This window comes from Myotis brandtii, unplaced genomic scaffold (genome assembly GCF_000412655.1).
Source record: "Myotis brandtii unplaced genomic scaffold, ASM41265v1 scaffold521, whole genome shotgun sequence".
NCBI classification, from domain to species: Eukaryota; Metazoa; Chordata; class Mammalia; order Chiroptera; family Vespertilionidae; genus Myotis; species Myotis brandtii.
This window is the reverse complement of record NW_005369870.1, coordinates 3948899-3972590: the sequence shown is the minus strand read 5'-3', so window position 1 is coordinate 3972590 and position 23692 is coordinate 3948899. Positions and strand designations below refer to the sequence as shown.

Sequence of the window (23692 nt, the reverse complement as noted above, 5' to 3'; positions counted from 1 at the left end):
ATATATATTGATTTCAGAGAGGAAGGGAGAGGGAGAGAGAGATAGAAACATCAATGATAAGAGAGAACCATTGATCAACTGCCTCCTGCACACCCCCACCACCAGGGATTGAACCCTCTACCCAGACATGTGCCCTGACCAGGAATTGAAACTGTGACCTCCTATTCATGAGTCAACCCTCAAACACTGAGCCAACGCCCGGGCTAGAGTCCTATCAGCCTTCTGTCTCCCATAGTGCTGACTTCTCTCCAGTCTTTTGGAATGGAAATTCTGGCCTTGGATGGGTGTTGGAAAGGAGGATGGGGAGTCTAAGACACTGCACAGAAGCGCCCATTTCCTGATTTCCAGGCACTCTGCTGGCACGAAAACCCAAGGCAGACCCTCCTGGAGAGAAGGGAGCTGAGGATCATGTCCCAGGAGTCCTCCCTCCAGCTGAGCCCATCCCTCTTCCCCCCATCTCCAGGCAGCACCAGGAGCTTAGTGCTCTAGAGGGACAAAAGCTTCTTGTCAACAGGGCAGTCTGAGGCGGGAGTTCCAGGCGGAGGGTGTGGCAGATGAAGGGAGGGAGAAGATGGACCGTGTGGAAGAGGGTAGGAGGAAAGCCTGGAAGGGAAGGGCTAGAGGGGCCAGTCCCTTGACTTTACTCAGCAGTATCCAAAGTGGCAGGATCTAGGGATAGCCAGGCTTCCCTTTCTCTGATAGTGCCTTCTTTTCTCTCCTGCCCAGCACAAGGCCTCTCTATTTTAATCTGTACCCGCTCTCTTCAATACAAATCCCTGCATCTCTCCCTCAGGCCAGAGGACCCTCTGCCACCAGAGTGAAATCCTAGAGACCGTTATCCTGGTGAACCCGAGTGCTGACGGCATCAGCTCTGAGGTAAGGCCGGGGCCTGTGCCTTGCCACGAGGGCCTGGTTTGAAAGTGCTGTAACTCACCCTTGCCAGTGCTACTGCTGTAAGGCCAAGAATTCCCGGACTTGGCTTTGAATCATCCTTTCTCTGCCATGTAAGCTGCCTTACAATCTCCAGCTCCACTTTGGAGGTGTTGTGGGGCTGCCAGTGGGGAGCATGTCCCTGCAGTACTGAGCGGAAACCAGGAACATCCAGTGCCCTTCCCTGGGTTTCCTACATCTGTGACCACTCTCCTCCTTCCATTCTAGGTTCACCACCTACTTAGCAGCCCGTCAGCTCACAAACTACTGATCCTGAGTGGGCAAAGTTTAGAGCCAGGGGGGGACCTCATCCTACAGAGTGGTACCTACTCCTATCAAAACTTTGTCCAGGTTCTTCACAACCCAGAGGTATGTCCCATGCCTGCATGCCTGGGAGGAACAGAATATGGGATAGGACTAGAGCTGGGGGGAAGGAAAATCTCATTGCATGATCATCCGTGGTCCTGGCAGAAAGGTAGGAGATCACCTGGAGAGTGGTGGAGATTAGCAGACTGAATCTGAGTCAACCCCAGTGACCTGATCAGCCTTCTATCTCCCATTACTCTAGATTGCCCAGTTGCTCAGCAATAGAGACCCTGGGATCCAGGCCTTCCTCACCGTATCCTGCTTAGGGGAGGGTGATTGGAGCCATCTGGGACTATCCAGTTCCCAAGAGACCCTGCATCTCCGGCTAAACCCTGAGCCCACGCTGCCCACCATGGATGGTGTGGCTGAGTTCTCCGAGTATGTCTCTGAGACCGTGGATGTGCCATCCCCCTTTGACCTGCTAGAGCCCCCTACCTCAGGGGGCTTCCTCAAGCTCTCCAAACCTTGCTGCTACATCTTCCCTGGCGGCCGCGGGGACTCTGCCCTTTTTGCCGTTAACGGTTTCAATATCCTGGTGGATGGTGGCTCTGATCGCAAGTCCTGCTTCTGGAAGCTGGTGCGGCACCTGGACCGCATTGACTCGGTGCTGCTCACACACATCGGGGCAGACAACCTGCCAGGCATCAATGGCCTCCTGCAGCGCAAAGTGGCAGAACTGGAGGAGGAGCAGTCCCAGGGCTCCAGCAGCTACAGTGACTGGGTGAAGAACCTCATCTCCCCTGAGCTTGGAGTTGTCTTCTTCAATGTACCGGATAAGCTGCGGCTGCCCGATGCCTCCCGGAAGGCCAAGCGCAGCATTGAGGAGGCCTGCCTCACTCTGCAGCACCTAAACCGCCTGGGCATCCAGGCTGAGCCTCTGTACCGTGTGGTCAGCAACACCATTGAGCCTCTGACCCTCTTCCACAAGATGGGCGTGGGCCGGCTGGACATGTACGTCCTCAACCCTGTCAAGGACAGCAAGGAGATGCAGTTCCTTATGCAGAAGTGGGCAGGCAATAGCAAGGCTAAGACAGGCATTGTGCTGTCTAATGGAAAAGAGGCTGAGATCTCGGTGCCCTACCTGACCTCTATCACTGCTCTGGTGGTCTGGCTGCCAGCCAACCCCACTGAGAAGATTGTGCGTGTGCTCTTTCCAGGAAATGCTCCCCAGAACAAGATTTTGGAGGGCCTGGAAAAGCTTCGGCACCTGGACTTCCTACGCTACCCTGTGGCCACGCAGAAGGACCTGGCTGCTGGGGCTGTGCCTGCCAACCTCAAACCCAGCAAAATAAAACAGCGTGCTGACAGCAAGGAGAGCCTCAAGGCCACTACTAAGACAGCAGTGAGCAAGCTGGCCAAACGGGAGGAAGTGGCTGAAGAGGGAGCCAAGGAGGCCCGCTCAGAACTCGCCAAGGAGTTAGCCAAGACAGAGAAGAAGGTAAAGGAATCATCCGAGAAGCCCCCAGAGAAGCCTGCCAAACCTGAAAGGGTGCGGACGGAGTCCAGTGAGGTATTAAAGGCAGAGAAGCGAAAGCTGATCAAAGACAAGGTGGGGAAGAAGCACCTGAAAGAAAAAATATCAAAGCTGGAAGAGAAAAAGGACAAAGAGAAAAAGGAGATCAAGAAGGAGAGGAAGGAGCTCAAGAAAGATGAAGGAAGGAAGGAGGAGAAGAAGGATGCCAAGAAGGAGGAGAAGAGGAAAGATATCAAACCTGAGGTCAAGAAGATTTCTAAGCCAGACCTGAAGCCCTTTACCCCTGAGGTACGTAAGACCCTCTATAAAGCCAAGGCTCCTGGAAGGGTCAAGATGGACAAGAGCCGGGCTGCCCGTGGGGAGAAGGAGCTGTCTTCTGAGGCCCGGACACCCCCAGCCCAGAAGGGGGCTGTACCACTTCCAACAGTCAGTGGGCACAGGGAGCTGGCCCTGTCTTCACCAGAGGACCTCACACAGGACTTTGAGGAGATGAAGTGTGAGGAGAGGAGGTTACTGGCTGAACAAAGGGACATAGGGCTAGGAGAGAAACCTCTCCTTGCAGACACTGCACAGGAGGGACTTGCAAGCACAGCTGCCCAGGGGACATTACCCTCTGTCCCAGGGCTGGAACAAGAAGAGCCTGTGATAAAAGAGAAAGAGGTTGTACCAAACATCCCTGAGGAACAAGGCAGCAAGGATAGAAGCGCAAACTTTGGGGCTGAAACAGAGAAAGAGAAAGACACCTGGGAAGAAAAGAAGCAGAAGGAAGCAGAAAGGCTCCCTGATAGAACAGAAGCCAGAGAGGAAAGTGAACCTGAGGTAAAGGAGGATGTGATAGAGAAGGCTGAATTAGAAGAAATGGAGGAATCACACCCTTCAGAGGGTGAGGAAGAGGAAGAGGAAGAGACAAAGGCTGAGGGTTTTTACCAAAAACATATGCAGGAAGCTTTGAAGGTAACTCCAAGGTTCAGGGAGGCTCTTGGGGGCCGGGAACTGGGACTCCACGGCAAGGCTCCTGAGAAGGAGACCTCATCATTCCTAAGCAACTTGACCACACCTGCAGGAGCCACTGAGCATGTCTCTTACATCCAGGATGAGACAATCCCTGGTTACTCAGAGACGGAGCAGACCATCTCAGATGAGGAGATCCACGATGAGCCGGAGGAGCGCCCAGCTCCACCTAGATTTCCTACAAATGCATATGATCTCCCTGGGCCTGAAGCTCCTGGCCCCTTTGAGGTTAGTCAGCCTGCAGACAGTGTTGTTCCTGTCACCTCCAGCAAAGGCTATGGAGCACCAGAGACTGAACTCACCTACCCCCCCAACATGGTGGCTGCCCCTTTGGCTGAAGAGGAGCACGTGTCCTCAGCGACCTCAATCACTGAGTGTGACAAGCTTTCTTCCTTTGCCACATCTGTGGCTGAGGACCAGTCTGTGGCTTCACTCACAGCTCCCCAGACAGAGGAGACAGGCAAGAGTTCCCTCCAGCTTGACACAGTCACAAGCATCCCGTCATCCCGCACTGAAGCCACTCAGGGCTTGGACTATGTGCCATCAGCCGGTACCATCTCACCCACCTCCTCACTGGAAGAAGACAAGGGCTTTAAATCACCACCTTGTGAGGATTTCTCTGTGACTGGAGAGTCAGAGAAGAGAGGAGAGATTGTAGGGAGGGGCTTGCCTGGAGAAAGAGCAGTGGAAAAGGAATTGGAGACCACAAATGTACAGATATCTGAGAAACTTCACAGTCAATATGGAGCCCCAATGTTTGGTGCTCCTGGACACACCCTATATCCAGGGGAACCAGCCCTCGGAGAATTGGAGGAGCGCTGCCTCAGTCCAGATGACAGCACAGTGAAGATGGCCTCCCCTCCACCATCTGGCCCACCCAGCGCTACCCACACACCCTTTCATCAGTCCCCAGTGGAAGAAAAGTCTGAGCCCCAAGACTTTCAGGAAGCAGGCTCCTGGGGAGACATGAGGCACACACCAGGTGTAGGCAAGGAAGATGCTGTAGAGGAGACAATCAAGCCAGGGCCTAAAGAGGACACACTAGAGGAGAGAGAAAAGGTGCTTCCTCCCAGGAGCCCCCAAGCTCAGGAAGCAGCCATCAGCATTGCTGGGGAACATACAGGCTACACTACCCAACTATTGCCAGAACAGGATAAAGCAATGGTCTTTGAGACTGTGGGGGCACGAGAGCCCACAGGCACAATTCTGGGAACAGAAGCCCTTCTGAAAGATTTGAAGACATCACTCCCAGCACCTGGTGAGCCTCAGAAAGATGAGAGGCTCCAACTTCCTGACCAAAGCCTCTCCCCTGATGATGCAGATTCCCTCTCTGTCCTCAGCGTGGTCTCTCCAGACATTGCCAACCAGGAAGCACCCAGGTCTCCTTATGGCCTAACAGAGCAGCACTCACACAAAGACCTTTGGCCACAGGTATCTCCAGAAGACACACGGTCACTTTCCTTCTCAGAAGAGAGTCCCAGCAAGGAGACCTCTCTGGATATCTCTTCTAAGCAGCTGTCTCCAGAAAATCTTGGCACTCTCCAGTTTGGGGAACTAAGCCTTGGAAAGGAAGAAAAGGGGCCTCTGATGCAGGCTGAGGACACTTCTCAGCACTTAGCCCCTGTGTCTATTCCAGGACCCTGTGCAGCCACAGTGTCTCCTCCCACACAAAGGAGCACTGGATACTCCGCACAGACGGACATCACAGATGAGAGCCCTGATGGAAAATTGCCTTCCAGCTCCTTTTCTCACTCGACACTGTTGGGAGATGGGAAGCACTCACCTGAAGTGAGCACAAGCCCCGGCGAACACATTCCAACACCTGATAGCTCCCTCACCAAGAGTCCCGAGTCTTTGCCAAGCCTTGCCATGGAAGACATTGCCATGAAGTGGGAAGGTCAAGTTCCAGAGTTGAAAGACAGAACCCCAGAGAAGAAGGACAAGGGACCTGACCCAAGGGATGAAGCCCTACAGCAGAAGGGCAAAACCCTGGAGCAGAAGGATACAGCCATCCATCAGAAAAGTGAGGCTCTGGAAGAAAAGAACAAGGTTATGGAAAAGCAGGATAAGGCTTTAGAACAAAAAGTCAGAGACTTAGGACAAAGGGACTCAGCCCTGGAAAGGAAAGACAAGACCACAGAACCAAAAGACAAAGATTTAGAACAAAAAGATAGAGACTTAGAACCAAAAGACAAAGTTCCAGAGGACAAGGTCTTTGAACTGAAGGGCAAGGCCTTAGAACAGACAGACAAGATCCCTGAACAGAGGGTCAAAGATCAGGAACAGGACAAAGCCTTGGAAAAGAAGTATCGGGCCTTAGAACAAAAATACTGGGCTTTAGGACAGAAGGATGAAGACCTGGAACAAAACAATAAGGCTCTTAAACAAAAGGATAAGGCTCTGGAAGAGGACAAAACTCAAGATCAGGGGAGCCCAGTGCAGGAGAAAACCATGAAACCGAAGGAGAAGATCCTAGAGGAAAAATCTTCAGAAAAAGTTGAAGCTGTGAAACAGAAGGAAGAAGCTCTGCTGGAAAAGACCAAAGCTCTGGGGCTGGAAGAGAGCCCAGGGCAGGAGGACAAGGCCCTGGAGCAGGAAAAGAAATACTGGATGGAGCAGGATGTAGTCCAGGAGTGGAGAGAAACGTCTTCAACCGGAGGGGAGCCAGTTGGAGAACAGAAAGAATTTGCCCGGACATGGGAGGACACATCATCTGATCAGGAGGACAGGTACTGGAGGGGCAGAGAGGATGTAGCCCTGGAACAGGACACATACTGGAGGGAGCTGAGCTGTGAGCGGAAGATCTGGTTCCCGCATGAGCTGGATGGCCAGGGGGCCCAGCCACGGTATACAGAGGAGCGGGAGAGCACTTTCCTCGATGAGGGGCCAGATGATGAGCAAGATGTGCCCCCCTTGGAGCATATGCCCCAGAGCCCATGGGCCTCAGACTTCAAGGGTTTCCAGGATCCCTCATCGCAGAAAGGGCTGGAGGTAGAGCGGTGGCTTGCTGAGTCACCAGTTGGGCTGCCACCAGAGGAAGAAGACAAGCTTACCCGCTCCCCTTTTGAGATCATCTCTCCTCCAGCTTCCCCACCTGAAATGGTTGGACAGAAGGTTCCTCTGGCCTCAGGACCAGAAACCCCTGTCCCAGAGCCTAAGAAAATGCCACCTGTAAAGAAAGAACCCACTACCCACTCATGGCTGGCTGAGATCCCACCGTGGGTGCCCAAGGACAGACCCCTGCCACCTGCACCTCTCTCCCCAGCGCCAGCTCCCCCAACCCCTGTCCCTGAGCCTCGCACTCCTGCACCCTTCTCCTGGGGCACTGCCGAGTATGACAGTGTGGTGGCTGCAGTGCAGGAGGGGGCAGCTGAATTGGAAGGTGGGCCATACTCCCCCCTTGGGAAGGACTACCGCAAGGCTGAAGGGCAAGGAGAAGAAGAAGATCAGGCCAGGGCTCCTGACAGCAGCCCCTGCAGCTCAAAGGTCCCAGAGGCCAGCAAGAGCCATGCTACCAAGGGGCCTGAGCAGACAGAGCCAGAGCAGAGAGAGCCCACGCCCTATCCTGATGAGAGAAGCTTTCAGTACGCGGATATCTATGAGCAGGTGATGCTTACTGGGCTCGCCCCTGCGTGCCCCACTAGGGAACCTCCTCTTGGAGCAGCTGGGGATTGGCCCCCACACATCTCAACCAAGGAGGAGGCTGCTGGCCGAAACACATCAGCAGAGAAGGAACTTTCATCTCCTGTTTCACCCAAGAACCTCCAATTCGACACCCCATCTTTCAGCTACGCAGCTCTGGCGGGACCCACTGTACCACCTAGGCAGGTGCCTGATGCAGGGCCAAGTGTGGAGCCCAGCCTCACCCCCCCTGCACTACCCCCCCGTGCTCCTGTCCCCCTGAGTAAAGGCCCAAGCCCCCATATTAATGGTAACCTCCTGAGCTGTAGCCCAGATAGGAAAACCCCATCCCCCAAGGAATCAGGCCAGAGTCACTGGGATGACAGCACTAGTGACTCAGAGCTAGAGAAGGGGGCTCTGGAGCAGCCAGAGAAAGAGGCCCAGTCCCCAAGTCCCCCCCACCCCATCCCTGCGGGGCTCCCTAAACTGTGGCCTGAACATGAGGCATGTACCAGTCCTTCCTCAAACTCACACCAGGGTCCTGCCCCACCCAGCCTGGACTTCCCTGCTTCAGCCTTTGGTTTCTCCTCATTGCAGCCAGCTCCTCCACAGCTGCCCTCTCCCGCTGAACCACGCTCGGCACCCTGTGGCTCCCTTGCCTTCTCTGGGGACCGAGCTCTGGCTCTGGCTCCAGGGCCCCCCACTAGAGCCCGGCATGATGAGTACCTAGAAGTGACCAAGGCCCCCAGCCTGGACTCCTCACTGCCCCAGCTCCCCTCACCCAGCTCTCCTGGGGCCCCTCTCCTCTCTAGTCTGCCACGACCTGCCTCACCAGCCCTGTCTGAAGGCTCCTCCTCTGAAGCCACCACACCTGTGATTTCAAGTGTGGCCGAGCGCTTCCCTCCCGGCCTGGAGGCTGCAGAACAGGTGTCTGTAGAGCTGGTCCCAGGAGTGGAAGCAACTGCCCACAGCCTTTGGGACCTTACTCCTTTGAGCCCAGCACCTCCAGCTTCACTGGACTTGGCCCCAGCTCCAGCTCCAGCTCCAAACTTGCCTGGAGACAAGATTGATGGCACCCTGCCCCGCCGCCTGGAGTGCTCAGTGGCAGCCACCAAGAGGCCAAACTCCTTCCAGGATCTCTCTGGAGATTATGCCACCAATGGTCCAACTGAAACCAGCCCCAACCCCCCAGGCCTTGCCCCTGCCAAGGATGAGAAAAAAGAGGCTGAGGGCTGCCCTGCCTGGGAACGTGGGGCCTGGCCTGAGGGAGCTGAGAGGAGCTCCAGGCCTGATAGTCTGCTCTCCCCTGAGCAGCCACTGTGTCCTGGAGGGACCTCTGGTGGCCCATCTAGAAGTGGCTCCCCTAAGATGGACGCTGGGCCCCAGGGATGTGCCTCTGAGCCCCGGCCCCACTGTGGGGAGCTCTCCCCATCCTTCCTGAACCCACCTCTGCCCCAATCCACAAATGACAGTGACCTCTCAACTGAGGAAGCTCAGCTGGTAGGGAGAGCGGGGAGGCGCCGGGCAGGGGGCCCTGGGGCCACAGGGGGTCCATGTCCTGTGGCAGATGAGACACCCCCGACGTCAGTCAGCGACTCAGGCTCCTCACAGTCAGATTCTGACGTCCCACCAGAAACTGAGGAGTGTCCATCCATCACAGCTGAGGCAGCCCTCGACTCAGATGAAGATGGGGACTTCCTGCCTGTGGACAAAGCTGGGGGGGTCAGTGGAATGCACCATCCCAGGCCTGGCCATGACCCACCGCCACTCCCTCAGCCAGACCCCCGCCCATGCCCTCCCCGTCCCGATGTGTGCATGGCTGATCCTGAGGGGCTCAGCTCAGAGTCTGGAAGGGTAGAGAGGCTACGGGAAAAGGAGAAGGCACAGGGGAGAGTAGGGCGCAGGGCCCCAGGCCGGGCCAAGCCAGCATCTCCTGCACGGCGTCTGGATCTTCGGGGAAAACGCTCACCCACCCCTGGGAAAGGGCCTGCAGATCGAGCATCCCGGGTTCCACCCCGGCCACGTAGCACTCCAAGCCAGGTGACCCCAGCAGACGAAAAGGATGGACACAGCCCCATGTCCAGAGGCCTAGTCAACGGACTCAAGGCAGGACCAAGTAAGTATGATGTGAACAGGAGAGATTGTGGATTGGGGCTGGGTGCGGCTGGTCTAAGGCTCCAGGAGTGGGAGGAAGGGAAAGATAGAGAAGGTTGCCAAAAGCAGTCTACTTTCCCTCTACAATGAGTCCTGGCTTGTCTCTACAGTGGCCTTGGGTTCCAAGGGTGGCTCTGGTCCCCCTGTGTATGTGGATCTCGCCTACATCCCGAATCATTGCAGTGGCAAGACTGCTGATCTTGACTTCTTCCGACGAGTGCGTGCATCCTACTATGTGGTCAGTGGAAATGACCCTGCCAATGGCGAGCCAAGCCGGGCTGTGCTGGATGCCCTGCTGGAGGGCAAGGCCCAATGGGGGGAGAATCTTCAGGTGAGTGACAAGGGATGCCAAGGAGGTAGTATGGTCAAAGCTTACTCGGAGGCAATAGTGGGACACAGTCTTTATTCATAAAAGGACTGAGCCCTTTCTATGGGCAGTGGGACTATTTCCTGGACCATCAGGTACCCCATCCCCCTCACATATGCTCCCTTCACATTCTCACATCAGGCATATCTTATCTCCCTCCTAGGTGACTTTGATCCCTACTCATGACACGGAGGTAACTCGTGAGTGGTACCAGCAGACTCATGAGCAGCAGCAGCAACTGAACGTCCTGGTCCTGGCCAGCAGCAGCACTGTGGTCATGCAGGATGAGTCCTTCCCAGCCTGCAAGATTGAGTTCTGAAAAAACCACTCTCCCTTCCCCAAGGATCTGCTCCCCCAGCTCCCTTAGAGAATGGCTACTGCTTGGGGTTTGGGGACATGGGAGCTGGGGAAGGAGAAGGTGGGGGACAGGATGTCTTGTGGGAATTTGGGCTGGGCTAAATGGGAGGGGTTGTCCCTTCCCATCATCCATACTTGAGAGGAGTCTCAAAACCAAAGGTAACAGGATAGGGAGAGGGTACAAAATTAGGATAGGATGTCATCTGATGCCTGAGAACTCTGGAGTGACACCTCTCCTAGCACTGCCAAATGCTGGTATTGCATGGAGAGTAAGGATGAGTCTGAGAGTGCAACATCCTCCCTCACGGAAGGAGATCATATCCGCAACCCCAGGGACCTCTTTATCTATTTATTTAGCATCCCAAGGATTTCCAATAGTAACTTATGTGACCTGGGGGAAGGATACTGTCAGTGAGATGCCTAGAGCTGCACCCTTCACCTCCCATCCCCTTACCCACCAGGGTCTGGGATCCAGCAGAGGTCTGGGGGTTCACTGCTGCTACACTGTCCCACTGCTTCCCTCCGTATCTGAATGTCTCAACCCAAAACTTGAAGCACTTGACCAACAGACTGGTGAGAGAAGAAAGCTTATCCTCCCAGTCCCTGCTTCATACCATTCACATCCCAGGGTTGTGCTCAGACCAGGCCTACTGGGCAGCACAATGGGGCAAGGAGAGCCCAGCTCCAAACCCAGAATTTTCCAAGCTCCCTGACCTTTTGAAGTTTTCACCTACCCATTCCAATGATCCTGATCCCTTCTCATCCCCTGCTTGGCTTTTCTGCATGTGGTCATCTACTGTGGCCTGGTGTGTAATGGGTTAAAAATAAGCCACTGCCTCATATCCCAACATTTGACAACCCAGCAATGTGTGACTCCCCCAACATTCCACTATGCCATCCTGCAGCTGAAATGGGAACGCTGGCTGCCTTTTCAGCCCCATACATACTCTTAGAGAGGATCTGGGAGGTGGAGGTCATGCCAGAGGACTTGGGGGGAAGGAGAGGGAGGAAGGAAAGGGAGAGGAGCTGAGCTAAAAAGCTTAACTCCTACTGAGTGAGATGAAAACAGGCTGAAAATACCATCTCAGGAGAGGACCTCACCCCAAGCAAGCCAATGAGCAGCCTTGCCAGACTACTGATGGACTGAGGAATCCAGACGCTCGTCAGGACTCAGCTTCTCTGCCAAATGACTGTGTGGAAACCAAAATGAGCCCGCCTGTGTCCTTCCTAGCTCCCCCCCAACCCATGCTGCTGTGCTCTGCTTCTCCCCACACTCCCCTGCTCTAGTTCCCAGCTGCTGTAACAGAGCCGCCTTCAACTCTAACAATAAATCAAGTTCATTACAGATGCTGTAGTGCTGCTTAGGGTTTTTCTGACTCCACATATTGCTTAGTTGCTGGGCTCTGGCTTCTCTAAGCATAGTCATTTTTCTCAATATCTTTGATAACTGGAAGCAATTCCAGGAGCCAGGGAAGCCAGAGAACATAGGGTGTGTTGAGGGAGAAAAGGATATGAGGGAGCCAGCATAATTCCTGAAAATGGGTGAAGGAAGAGGGGTCGGCATCTCCATGAGGTCAAGAGCTGAGAACCAAATAACCAGATACGTCAGATAGGATAACACCAAAGAGGTAAGGAGTTGAGGAGCCCTAAGAGACCCAGAGCTTATTGAGGTTGTAAACACCTCTCACCTTTGCAGTCAGGATTTTCATGGAGGAAAATGTTGGATTTCCCTCCTGCAGTGAAACCCTTTATATGTCATGGGTATGTAAGAAGAGGCCAAGTTGTGCACATGAATATATGGGCAGGGGGGTATTCCAGCCCTCCTAGTGTTCTGGGCTCTCCCGATGTAAACATGTCAAGGGGTTAAACAGAGAGTATAACCTCTTTAATTCCTGACACTCCAAAGCATCGGAAGGAAAAATTTAAGAGGGTGATTCCAAGGAGCTGGTGAAAAGGCATTGTGTACCCTCTGGTGTTTCACAGAGACAGAACCTCTGTCCCCCACAACACTACTCACTTCAGACATTTTGGGATAGTGGGTTGATTGGCATAGGGACCTCCTGGGATGTCTGATCTGTATATTTTTATAGTCCGTTCCTGCTCAACTACAAAGGCTTTTGACTGGTTCAGATTAATTCAGTTACATATCTGATTGACTTAAGAGTCACATTCATTCTTGAGTTCACAATGACATCACCACCTCTACCATTCTCATTCATATTTATTGAGCACTCATAATGTTCCGACCCCCCACTCTAATGGCAGCATTACCCCTCTTACCCACCCCCATTCCCATCCCCAGATCTTTGGGATTAGCTTCATAATCACACCTGGCCCTAAAGACACAATGATATAAGGACAAACCTCTTGGAGACCCTAGAGTGTTCTTTGGCCAGTCTGTCCCTGGCACTACTATATATATATATCTTTGCTCATGTCTGTACAATATTTATCTCTGCTGATTGCTTAAAAATAGAACCTGATTTTCTCTACTACAGCATCTTCTAAGCCAAAAAGCCCCACAACAAAAGAGGCCTCGCTTCACAGATTGGTCAAGAACCCCAAAAGCATTTTAAGTAGTTACTCTGAAATTTTCACAGCAATCTAATACCTATTTTTCCAGAGCTATTGCCCTCTCCACAGGACAGGAACAGAGAGGGCACTTGGGGATGATATGGAAATACCCATAAGCCCAATCTAAAGATTAGTGGCCATGATGGATGTTTGTTTAGTAAGGGGACTCTTTTTCCCAGACATTTCAGACAGCCATCCTGGACCCACCTGAGGAGTGCTAGCCAAGACAAGAGTCCCCATGAATGCACATATGGTCTAAAGGACTTTGAGACATTGTGAATATTTCCTCAGAAAAGTGAAGACCTTGGCATCCCCTTTTGCACTTGTTGTCCCGGGACGGTGTCTTCAGCAGTTAAGAGGCATTTCCTTTAACAATCTGGAATTTCCTGGGGTGCTCAGAGGAGGCTGGGTAATGATAGACCAGCCCACCCCTTAAAGGAAATCCTATTCAAGTCTAATGGCTTGGTGAGGAGTCAATGGCTGCTTTGAACATGAAATGGGCCCCTCACCAAGCCCAGCTCCAGCACAGGTATGCCTCATGTCAAGAGGACTGCTTCCTCAGACACCTCTGGTAAGATCCAAGGCCTATGCTGGCAGGTGAGTTAGCCAACAGAAAGAGTTGCTAGCTCAAATGGCTGGTATATTATAACACCATCAATGAGAAAATGACTAATCACATGTTGCTGGTGGAAGGGATAAGTTTTGGTCATGGACTAGAGACTGGCTCTGAGTGAGGGTTTGGATCACTAGATGGATACTGGGCTTGGGGAACATCCTCTCCAGGCAGCTGGTCAATGACCTCAGGGACCACACAGGACTGCTGCTTAACCTCCTTAGGGCCCTCCTGGACCTGTAGATCACCCTCCCCAGGGAACTCTTGGGATGGTGTATCAACCTCAGGGATATCCTGAGACAACAGATTGGTTGCAGGAGCTTCTTGGGCCAGTCTGTCAACCTCCAAAGAGAACTCCTGGCATGGTTGGCTGAGCTCCTCAGGGATCTCTTGGGCTGGCTTGCCAGTTTTCACAAGGATTTCCTGGACCAGGCTACCAACCCCTTCAGGAAACCCATGGACCAGCCTGCCAACTTCCACAGAGACCCCTTGGCATGGTAGGCTGACCTCCTCAGGGTTCTCCCGGAAAAGCTTGCAAGCTTCCTCAGAGACTTTCTCGCACAGTTGGTTGATCTGAGTGACCTCCTGGCATGTTCGGTTAACATCATCATGGGTGTCCTTGCATGGCTGGCTCTTGTCAGAGACCTCCTGACATGGCTGACTGACCTCTTCAGGGATGTCCTGGCATGGCTGGCTAATGTCAGGGGCCTGCTGACATGGCTGGCTGACCTCCTGAGCAACTTCCTGGCATGGCTGGCTGGTTTCCACAGGTGGTTCCTGTGGGAACTGGTTTGGTTCAAACGACTTTTGCTCCCCTTCTATAAGGAGCTCTTGTGCTCCATTCCCAGGGATCTTCTGGCGCAGCCCAAGGCCTTGACATTCTTCAGCCATGTGTGAACTCAGGGAGGGTTGATCACTGAAGCCAAATGGGCAATTACCATCCACTGCAGTAGGGGAGGAAGGACCAGCACTAGACACAGTGCTGGAAGGGCCACTGCTGTCTATAAAGCAAAGTCAGAAGACCAAGTCAGGCAAGCCGGAAGAGAAGGCTTTACTCTATGTATGTAGTTCAAGTGCCAGACAGATGGCCCATATTACTCATGTCGCAGGGAAAGAAGGTCTGAATTCTTTCTCAGTTATGCAGACTCCCAAGTTAGCCCAGCTCAGAAACTGTTGCTCTGGCCTAACGTATACTATAGGAGTAGCACTAAGGTACATCTAAGTCTTCAGGAGAAAGTGCTGAGGCCCACTTCATCCAGTTCTTTTACAAATGTACCCTTATCCAAATTTTAAATTTTCTTGATCCATTATTCATACTTTGAAAACATATGAATACTTTATCCCAGTGGCTCATAATTGGGGTTACATAGAATCTCCAGAGATTCTAATTCTTAGGTTTAGGGTAAAGGTGTGGGATGGAGAGGGAGATGAAGGCAATATATTTTGATGTAACACTTCCAATTAAGTTTGATGCACATCTTTGGTTAAGAATCATTTGTTTAAAGCAATCAATGTATTTCTGAGGCAGAGGTAATCATTGTTTATAGCCCAAGGTATAAGTAAGCAGAAGAATGTAGAAAAACCTTGTGAATCAGAATAATAGAAAAGAAAATGATTTACCCAAAGATGGAAGAACCCCATGGAATCTCTAAATGGCAGCAGTTCTTAATTAACCTTTTCGGAGTGTGTGTGTGTGTGTGTGTGTGTGTGTGTGTGTCACTGATTCCTTTGAAACTCTAATGAAAGTTATGGATTATCCTCCTAGAAAAATATACATGTGAATATTCACATTAATCTTTATATATGATTCCTGGTGTTCATAAACTTTACCCTGAAATCCATCCATGGGTTCAAAGTGAAGACCTTCTAAGTACTGGGACATATGATGTTACAGGGTTGTTAATATCCTAAAAACTAATTTCCCAGATCCTGACAGTAGTAAAATGAAGTCCGTAGAATCTTCAATTACACTGTGGGACAATTCCTATCCCAACCTCTACTTCTTCATTAACCTCTAGTAGGGGATTAATCTACTTTTCCCTTTGTAAATATTATATTTATTAATGGTATTGTAACTTTATATTTAAAGCACTCTGACATCAATAATTATAGTTTTTGGAAATAGGGGACATCTGAGTATCTTATAATCGAAGAGAATCTGGGAAAGCTGGCAAGCGCAATCAGTCATTGTGTTTAAGGTATGCCAGTAACCTCTTTTCGGTAAAGCATCACAGGAGGCATGCTTCAAGTAGAAAAAGAAGAGGAACATGGTTTTGTGCCAAGGCTTATTTAGGGCAGAGAGACAGACCCTGAAAATGCTTACCAATGAGGCTATACACCTGATACTGAGATTAAAAAAAAAAAAGCTGTAAGCTGAATTCACTCAAGGGTAGAAGTAGCCTTATACTCACTTAGTGGTTTGATTCAGGCAAATCAAAGAGGTCAAACAGAAATATAAGCGGGAGAGGGACAAGAGGCGGGCAGAGAACCATAAACGCTATCGGAGACAGGTAAAAGGGACAATGACAAGGTGAGTGTAGGATAATCTGAAATCCAGGGGGAGAATTTTTGGTGTTAGGAAGTTTCTTCTGCATACTGGGTGCCAGAAGAAGGGCAAAATTCGACAACTATTTACTTCAATGCTGAAATATGAATCTTTGCTAAAGTCCTACCCAAGTAAAATAGTGAAAGGCATGTTTGATTTTTGTTCTTCCTTGGAGGCAGGATGAATAAAGAAAGGATTTTCCATCACTGGTGTCTCTGGCCCTGATTACTACAGGTATCTCCCTCCCTACTGTTACTCTAAGGATTCCTTGTGGCCCACTGTTCACAAGGATAGTTAGTGACAGGCTAGAGATGATAAAGAAGAGATGGGGAAAAGCATCACCTCACCTGAGAACAGACAACTTGAGAAAAAAGTTGAAAGTAGTAGCAGATTTTAGTTTCCTTCCCCCAGCTTTTCTAAATATTCAGGTTTCCTTCCAAGTCACCTGTGCTTTGAGGAGCTGTAGAAACTACGTGGGGATCTGAGAAGAATGAAGTCTCCACCCTGTCTTCCTTAAGGACCCTCTGGTGGTCCACTGTCTTTTAGGAGCCTCCCCAGTGAGATAGAAGGGGTGTGGGAGGCAGAGGTGATAAGACACAGTAAACAGCCCTAACTGGTTTGGCTCAGTGGATAGAACGTCGGCCTGCGGACTCAAGGGTCCCAGGTTCGAGTCTGGTCAAGGGCATGTACCTTGGTTGCAGGCACATCCCCAGTAGGGAGTGCGCAGGAGGCAGCTGATCGATGTTTCTCTCTCATCGATGTTTCTAACTCTCTATCCCTTCCCTTCCTCTCTGTAAAAAATCAATAAAATATATATTAAAAAAAAAAAAGACACAGTAAACAGATCCTCCCTTCATCTTGGAAGAGGCAGATGAAACTGCTTCCCTGACTGTATTCCTGGCCTTTCAACTCTCATCTTGGTTTCCAGCAAGGCACAGGTTTCTCACTCACCAATTCCTCCATCCCTCTTGGCCTTTGTCTAGGCAGTTCCAAAAGGATTACTTACACCAAGGGGGCTTCTCAGAGCGCTGCCGGAGTTGCATGGTAGGTGAATGAAGAGTACGGGGTGGGGAAAATGTGCCATCTGAGGCCTGGTTGCTGTGCATAGACTCAAAGAGGGCTGGATAGGTGGGGGAGAGAGGGAAGGGAAAAAACCATATGAAGAAGAATCCAAGTGCCACAGGTTCTCAACATAAGTAAAAACCAATGTACATTTTCTCAGGCTGAGAAGAAGCATCCTTCACACAAACCATTTTTAATATTTTAAACTTTGTATAATGAATATTTTCAAATATATTTTTAAAAAGTCATTGAAAGACTAGTACGACCAATACTCATACACTCATCTATATTTAACACATTAACACATGTCAACATTTTGCCATACTTGTTTCATCTATTTCTTGGTGCTGAAGTTCTCTAAAATAAATAATAGACATAATGAATACTTTAATATGCATTTCTAAATTATAAGGAGTTTCTCTTATTTAGCCATATACCACTAATAAACCTAACAAAATTAAAAAAATAATACCCTAATATCATGTAATACCCAATCCATATTCAAATTTTCCCTTATTACTCCCAAAATTTCTTTTATAGTAAGGTCTAAACATGAACCACACATGTTTGGACCTTACTATAAAAGGACCTTACTATTCTAGATAGTGCCCTCCTACCCATTTATTTTTTTCACAGTGACTTTTTGAAAAGAACAGTCAGTTGTCTCACAGAATGTCATTTCCCACATTCTCGATTCATCTGATTGCTTCCCCATAAAATCATTTAACTCATTTCACCATCCCTTGTATTTCCTATAATCTGGAAGTTAGCTATAAAAGGCATCATTAGATTATTCAGTTTAAATCACTTTGGCAATACCTGTGTATATTATATTATACTAGAGGCCCAATGCATGAAATCATCAGGAGGCCCTGCCCACCCACCATAGCCCACCGGTCAGCCAGCTGGTGGCCTGGGCCTCCCTCTGCAGGGCGGATCATGGGGCAATCATGGGGCGATGGCCGGGCCCCCGAACAATCGCATTGCACCCGCCTTGGCTGGCTTGGCACCAGTGGGTGTCATAGCATGGTCCCTGATGGTCGTCCAGATCGTCGTTCTGCTATTCAGTCGGTCGGTCAATTTGCATATCACACTTTTATTATATAGGATTATATTATATTATGGGCACATAATGTTTCATTGTCCTACTAAGTAAGACTAAATTTACTAATTGGGTTAAAGTGGTGGCCACAAAATCTCACCATTTTAAAGTTTCCCCTTTCTGATCAGAGGTGATCCTTTGACACCATGCAAACCCACCAACATTTCAACTAATTGTGTTAGTATCCATTGATGATCCTTAATTATTTTATTAGGGGTGTCAAATGTTGATTTTCTAATTCTATCAATCCTTTTAATATTTATTAGTTGGCATATTTTCTATAAAGAAGAATGTTCCCTCTTCAACTGGGACTATTTGATTACACTGAACTACAGTTGTTACTGAAAACATAGGATGTGTTTATTTCCCTTTAGTTTTCAGAGGAAAGAGTTGGTGAAAAGTATTCTCCAATAGTTGCAGATGATAGTTATTTTATTTTTTGTAAGATTCACTATGAGTTTGTGTCTTTTTATATATTCAGTGTACTTTAATTAATTACTACAAATTATTATTTTTGTTGTTGTTATTAATCCTCAGCTGAGGATATTTTATCCATTGATTTTTTTAGAGACAATGGAAGGGAGGGGGAGAGACAGAGAAAGTGAGGAAAGACAAAGAGAAACATCAATGTTTGATTAAGCCTGCAACCCAGATACGTGCCCTTGATTGGAATCAAACCCAGGGCCCTTCAATCTGCAAGCCGATGCTCTAACCACTTAGCAAACCCAGCCAGGGCACAAATTAGTTTTAATGCTAAAATATTCCAGTCTGGTCAGTGGGAGCCTCTTCAGGCTTGATGGCTTCTTTGCTTTTGTCTCAGGATCACCTTGTGCCTTCCTTGCCCTAGACCAGTAGTCGGCAAACTCATTAGTTAACAGAGCCAAACATCAACAGTACAACGATTGAAATTTCTTTTGAGAGCCAAATTTTTTAAACTTAAACTTTATAGGTAGGTACATTGTTATTAACTTAATTAGGGTACTCCTAAGCTGACCTTTGCTAAAAACGTCCTCAATCTGAGGGGTCGACCTCAGCAAACGTACCCCCACTTCTTCTAACAGCACTTCTTCAAAATAGACTTGCCCAGGCCGAAAACCGACTTCTGCGCATGGGCCACGAAGTTTCAATCGCACTGTACGTGCGCGCCCGCACGTGGTATTTTGTGGAAGAGCCACACTCAAGGGGCCAAAGAGCCGCATGTGGCTCGCGAGCCGCAGTTTGCCGACCACTGCCCTAGACCATGCAGTCTCAACAAAATTAGTTCTTGGTGAGGATGAAAATATTCTTAGATATTATTCTATTGATTTGTGTCCATCAAATGGCCACAATACATACATATATACACAGTATATGTGTGGTATTAAAATTTTGTGTGGTGGGGGTAACTAGGGAAAAAAATGCCTAAAGAGGCTCCGGGTAGGGGTGGGAGAGTGTGTGATTTTTTTTTTAGAAAGATGAAAAAACACTCACTAGACCAAGAAGCAGTCATTTTCCCATGGGAATCCTGGTAGAGGTGAATGATATGTAGAGACCAAAATCTATACACTAAGGGAGCTCATTGCTACCGCTGCTAATGCATACTGTTAAAAAGAGCACTAAAAAACCCTGAATTCATACTGATATTTTCAATTCAAATGTAAAATGACAGCATTTAAAAAATCTTTTGAATTTGTACTTGTATACCTTGAAAATCCTGGTTCCTAGTAATATGAACATAATTACTTATCTTATTTGCATTATTCTATTATAAATATAGTTTTAAAATGGTACCAATATCACTAAAAATTAAACTACTGAATGATTTCAGAGAGGAAGGGAGAGGGATAAAAAGAAAGAAACATCAATGAGAGAAACATCATTGATTGGCTGCCTCCTGCACACGCCCAACTGGGGATTGAGCCTGCAACCCGGGCATGTGCCTTGTCTGGGAATCAAACTGATGACCTCTTGATTCCAGGGTTGACACTCAACCACTGAGCCACAAGACTTTCTCACCCTAGCTGATTTTGCTCAGTAGATAGAACATTGGCTACTAACTGAAGGGTCCTGGGTTCAATTCTGGTCAAGGGATTGTACCTCAGTTGCAGGCTTGGTCCCCAGCTCGGGTTGGGGTGTGTGCAGGAGGCAACTAGTCAATGTGTCTCTTTCACATTCATGTTTCCCTCTCTGTGTCTCTCCCTCTCCCTTCCATTCTCTTAAAAAAAAAATCCATGGAAAAATATCCTTAGGTGATGATTAACAAAAAACAAACCAAAACAAAAGGTTTTCTCTGTCCTTGTCTTTGCCAACTTGATTTAAATGTGTCGCAGAGTAGCTCTCTTTACATTTATCTTCCAACTACTAGGTTGTATATATTTGTATCTATCAAATTTGAGAAGTTTTCAGCCATTATTTCTTCAATTATTTTTTCTACCCTTTTTTCTCTCTCTTCTTCTAGAACTCCCATTATGCACATGTTGGTATGTTTATGGTGTCCCACAAATCTCTTTGGCTTTGTTCATTTTTCTTCATTCTTTTCAATTTCTCCTCTTCAGACTGGATATTTTTTCAAATGACCTATCTTTAAGTTTGCTGATTCTTTCTTCTGCCTGTTAAAATCTTCTAAGAAATCCTCTAGCAAATTTGTCATTTCTGTTATACTTTCTAGCCTCAGAATTTGTTTGGTTTCTTTTGATATTTTCTATCACTTTAATGATATTCTCTATTTGTTGAGACATCATTCTCCTGATTTCTTTTAGTTCTCTGAACCTGGTTTCCTTTCCTTATTTAAAATATTTGTCTAGAAAGTCTAATGTCTGTGTTTCCTCAAGGATTATTTTTGTTAATTTATTCTGTGAAAAGATCACACTGTCTGGTTTCTTTGCATATTATATAATTCTTTCTGTTGAAAAAAGGACATTTTTACTATTATAATGTATTAACTCTGAAAATCAAATTGCCCCTCTCCCCTCAGGGTTTCTTTTTGTTGTTTGCTGTGATCTACAGCTGTTTAGTGCTTTTTCATTTTCTTTAAATATGTTTTTATTGATTTTTAGAGATAGAGGAAGGGAGAGGGACAGAGAGATAGAAACATCAATCAACTGCCTCCTGCATGTCTCCTACTGGGGATCAAGCTGCAACCTGGGCATGTGCCCTGATTGGGAATTGAACCAGTGACCTCTTGGTTCATGGGTTGACACTCAACTACTGAGTCACACTGGCGACTGTTTAGTGATTTTTCTAAACTATTTTTATAAAGTCTGTCTTCTTTGTCATGTGCAGTCTGTGAAATCTTTGTTACTTTGGTTTATGTTCAGCTAGGGCTCTGATAAGAATTTCCTTGAATATATCAGGAATAAAAAGAGAGAGGGGGGAAGGAGGGAAAGGAGTAGAAAGGAGGAAAGGAGAGAGGAGTTCTCACAGTGTTTGCAGATTGGTTCTATGTTGAGGTACTCCTTAGCCAGACTATTTACAACACTGCCTTAGCCTTCACTCTCTGCTTGTGTTGAATCTAGAGTTAGGGTCTTCTCATGTATGTTATGCTCAGGTGTCCTTCCCCAGGCATGTGCATAGCTTTTTAAATTTACCAGTATATGTGGGTGCTTTTGAATGACTAATTTCCTAAAGAAACTCTCTTCCCAGGCTTTCCGTATGCCTATTGTTTGCCTCAACTATAATTTTTGTCCCAGACATCATGTTCATTTGCTTTACAGTGTTTTCAAGTAATATCCTCTGCATAGCCACATTTATATACTGAGTGAGTTCCAAGTTAGGTACAACAAAGGTAAGCCCCCTGTGTCAGTACTTCAGGTAGCCTACACACAAATTAGAACGAATACAAATCTTGGAGAATAAAGTCTATTCTGCTCCTTCTGGAACCAAAGACTAGGGTCCCACCTTGAGAGCATGGGTTGCCATGTTCACGCCTGCTACCAAGGTGGGGATAGGAGTGGGAGGAGGTCAAGTAAAAATACTGGAAAGCTTCCTGCCATTTTTAGGTTACCTCCTTCTTGATTCAGAATTTTCCTGGTGGTTGCAAACCTTTGACTATGTTCCAGAGTTCTGATAAAGTTGACTGTATCAGTTTTTGCTTGATTTTTTGGTGTTTCTGTAAAAGGAGAAGCCCTTGGAGCTACCTATTGCATGGTTTAAGTTTTACATTTAGATCTCTGATCTATATGGAGTTTATACTGGTATATAGCATGAAGTATGGATTCAATTTTAATTTTTGCCAAATGAATATTCAATTGTTCCAACTCCATTTATTAAAAAGTATATCTTTCCCCCAATATTTTGAAATGCTAACTTCATCTATTTCTAAATTTACTACTTTGTTTGATTGCTCTCTGTCTATTCATATACCAATATTACACTTTTTAAATAAAAGTTTTATATAATGTTTTAAAATCAAGGTTTTCTTGGCTATTCTTGCTTGTTTACTTTTCAATGAGAACTTCAGAATTGATTTGTCTGACTTTAGAAAACCAGCAGTATTTTATTGGATCACACTAAATTTATAAATTAATTTGGGAAGGAATGATTTTTCTATTATTTTGAGTTGGCCTACAATTAAACATCTTTTTTTCAAGTCTATTTTTGTATGTATTTGGAGTGCCTATATTTTTCATTTTTTACTCATGTTCTAGAAAGCATAGGAATGAAGGCAGAGATAGGGATACAAAACAAGAGTATTCTCCATACCTGCAGATGCCTGTGCTTGGGCATCAGTGTGGCGCTGGCAGACTCCACTCAAGAATTCACTTACTTGATGCAGGGAAAGGGCATTATGCAGCGTTTCTAGGGGGTAGATGGTAGGCACCATGGAGCACCCTTCAAATCCTGTTAGAAAAGAGATGGACAAAGTCAATATTATTCCTGCCAGATATACCCCCACTGGCCAAGGAAGCATGGAGAGTCCCTGAGAGCCATCAGAAGAGTTGATGGCTTTTGGAGTGTGGGGAATCCAAGATTCTCATGAGAGGGAACTCTTTAGAGCCCCAATAGAAGTCTATTTCTGTCACCTTCAGATTTCCTAAAAAGTCTACCTGCTAAGGCCTCCAGGTAAAACACCTCTCACCCTACCTATGGAGAGCTTGCAATGTCCCATGGAAAAATACACAGAATCCCAATAGGGTAAACACCCACATTGCTCTTACACTTTCTGGGGGAATAAAACAAAAGTCCATAAGTAATGGGTGAAATTGTAGGTCTAAATGAGGTTAGGGAGGTCATGGAGCTGGAAAGAAATAGCAGGTTTCAGGGGTCATGTATAAGAGAACCAGATTAAGGTGGAGGACATGTAATCTGAGATGGGGTTCATGCAGATTTAGGATATGGGTAGAAAGGCTAGAATATCTGGAAGCAAGCTGGAGGGCATGCAGTACATATGGAGCTCAGCCCAGGAAAATCACATGCATGAATAGGCTGGGGAATGGAAGTTCTTTCTTGGTCATTTCCATCACATCAAAGCTTCTCCCTTCTGTTCTCACTGGAAGACCCCAGACTTGTTCGTTTTTTTCCATCCCATCAGGAAAATG

The 23692-nt window shown here is 47.9% G+C and overlaps 2 protein-coding genes across 20 annotated transcripts in view; one reads left to right on the top strand and one right to left on the bottom strand.

Moving 5' to 3' along the window:
• MAP1A (microtubule-associated protein 1A) overlaps window positions 1–11627 on the top strand; it is a 20742-nt gene extending 9115 nt beyond the window's left edge. For all 3 annotated transcript variants that reach the window (XM_005877547.2, XM_005877548.2, XM_014548734.1), the window contains 5 exons: window positions 794–876; window positions 1159–1299; window positions 1499–9518; window positions 9667–9887; window positions 10087–11627. In XM_005877547.2, the coding sequence (XP_005877609.1) occupies window positions 794–876; window positions 1159–1299; window positions 1499–9518; window positions 9667–9887; window positions 10087–10242 (8621 nt within the window). In that variant the 3' untranslated portion in view covers window positions 10243–11627. The remainder of the gene's footprint in view (window positions 1–793; window positions 877–1158; window positions 1300–1498; window positions 9519–9666; window positions 9888–10086) is intronic.
• Window positions 11628–12483: 856 nt separating this feature from the next.
• The window catches only part of PPIP5K1 (diphosphoinositol pentakisphosphate kinase 1), a 39041-nt gene continuing 27832 nt past the window's right edge, over window positions 12484–23692 (bottom strand). For all 17 annotated transcript variants that reach the window (XM_005877554.2, XM_014548736.1, XM_005877552.2 and 14 more), the window contains 3 exons: window positions 22857–22994; window positions 17019–17132; window positions 12484–14468 (listed from right to left, as the gene is read on the bottom strand). In XM_005877554.2, the coding sequence (XP_005877616.1) occupies window positions 13561–14468; window positions 17019–17132; window positions 22857–22994 (1160 nt within the window). In that variant the 3' untranslated portion in view covers window positions 12484–13560. The remainder of the gene's footprint in view (window positions 14469–17018; window positions 17133–22856; window positions 22995–23692) is intronic.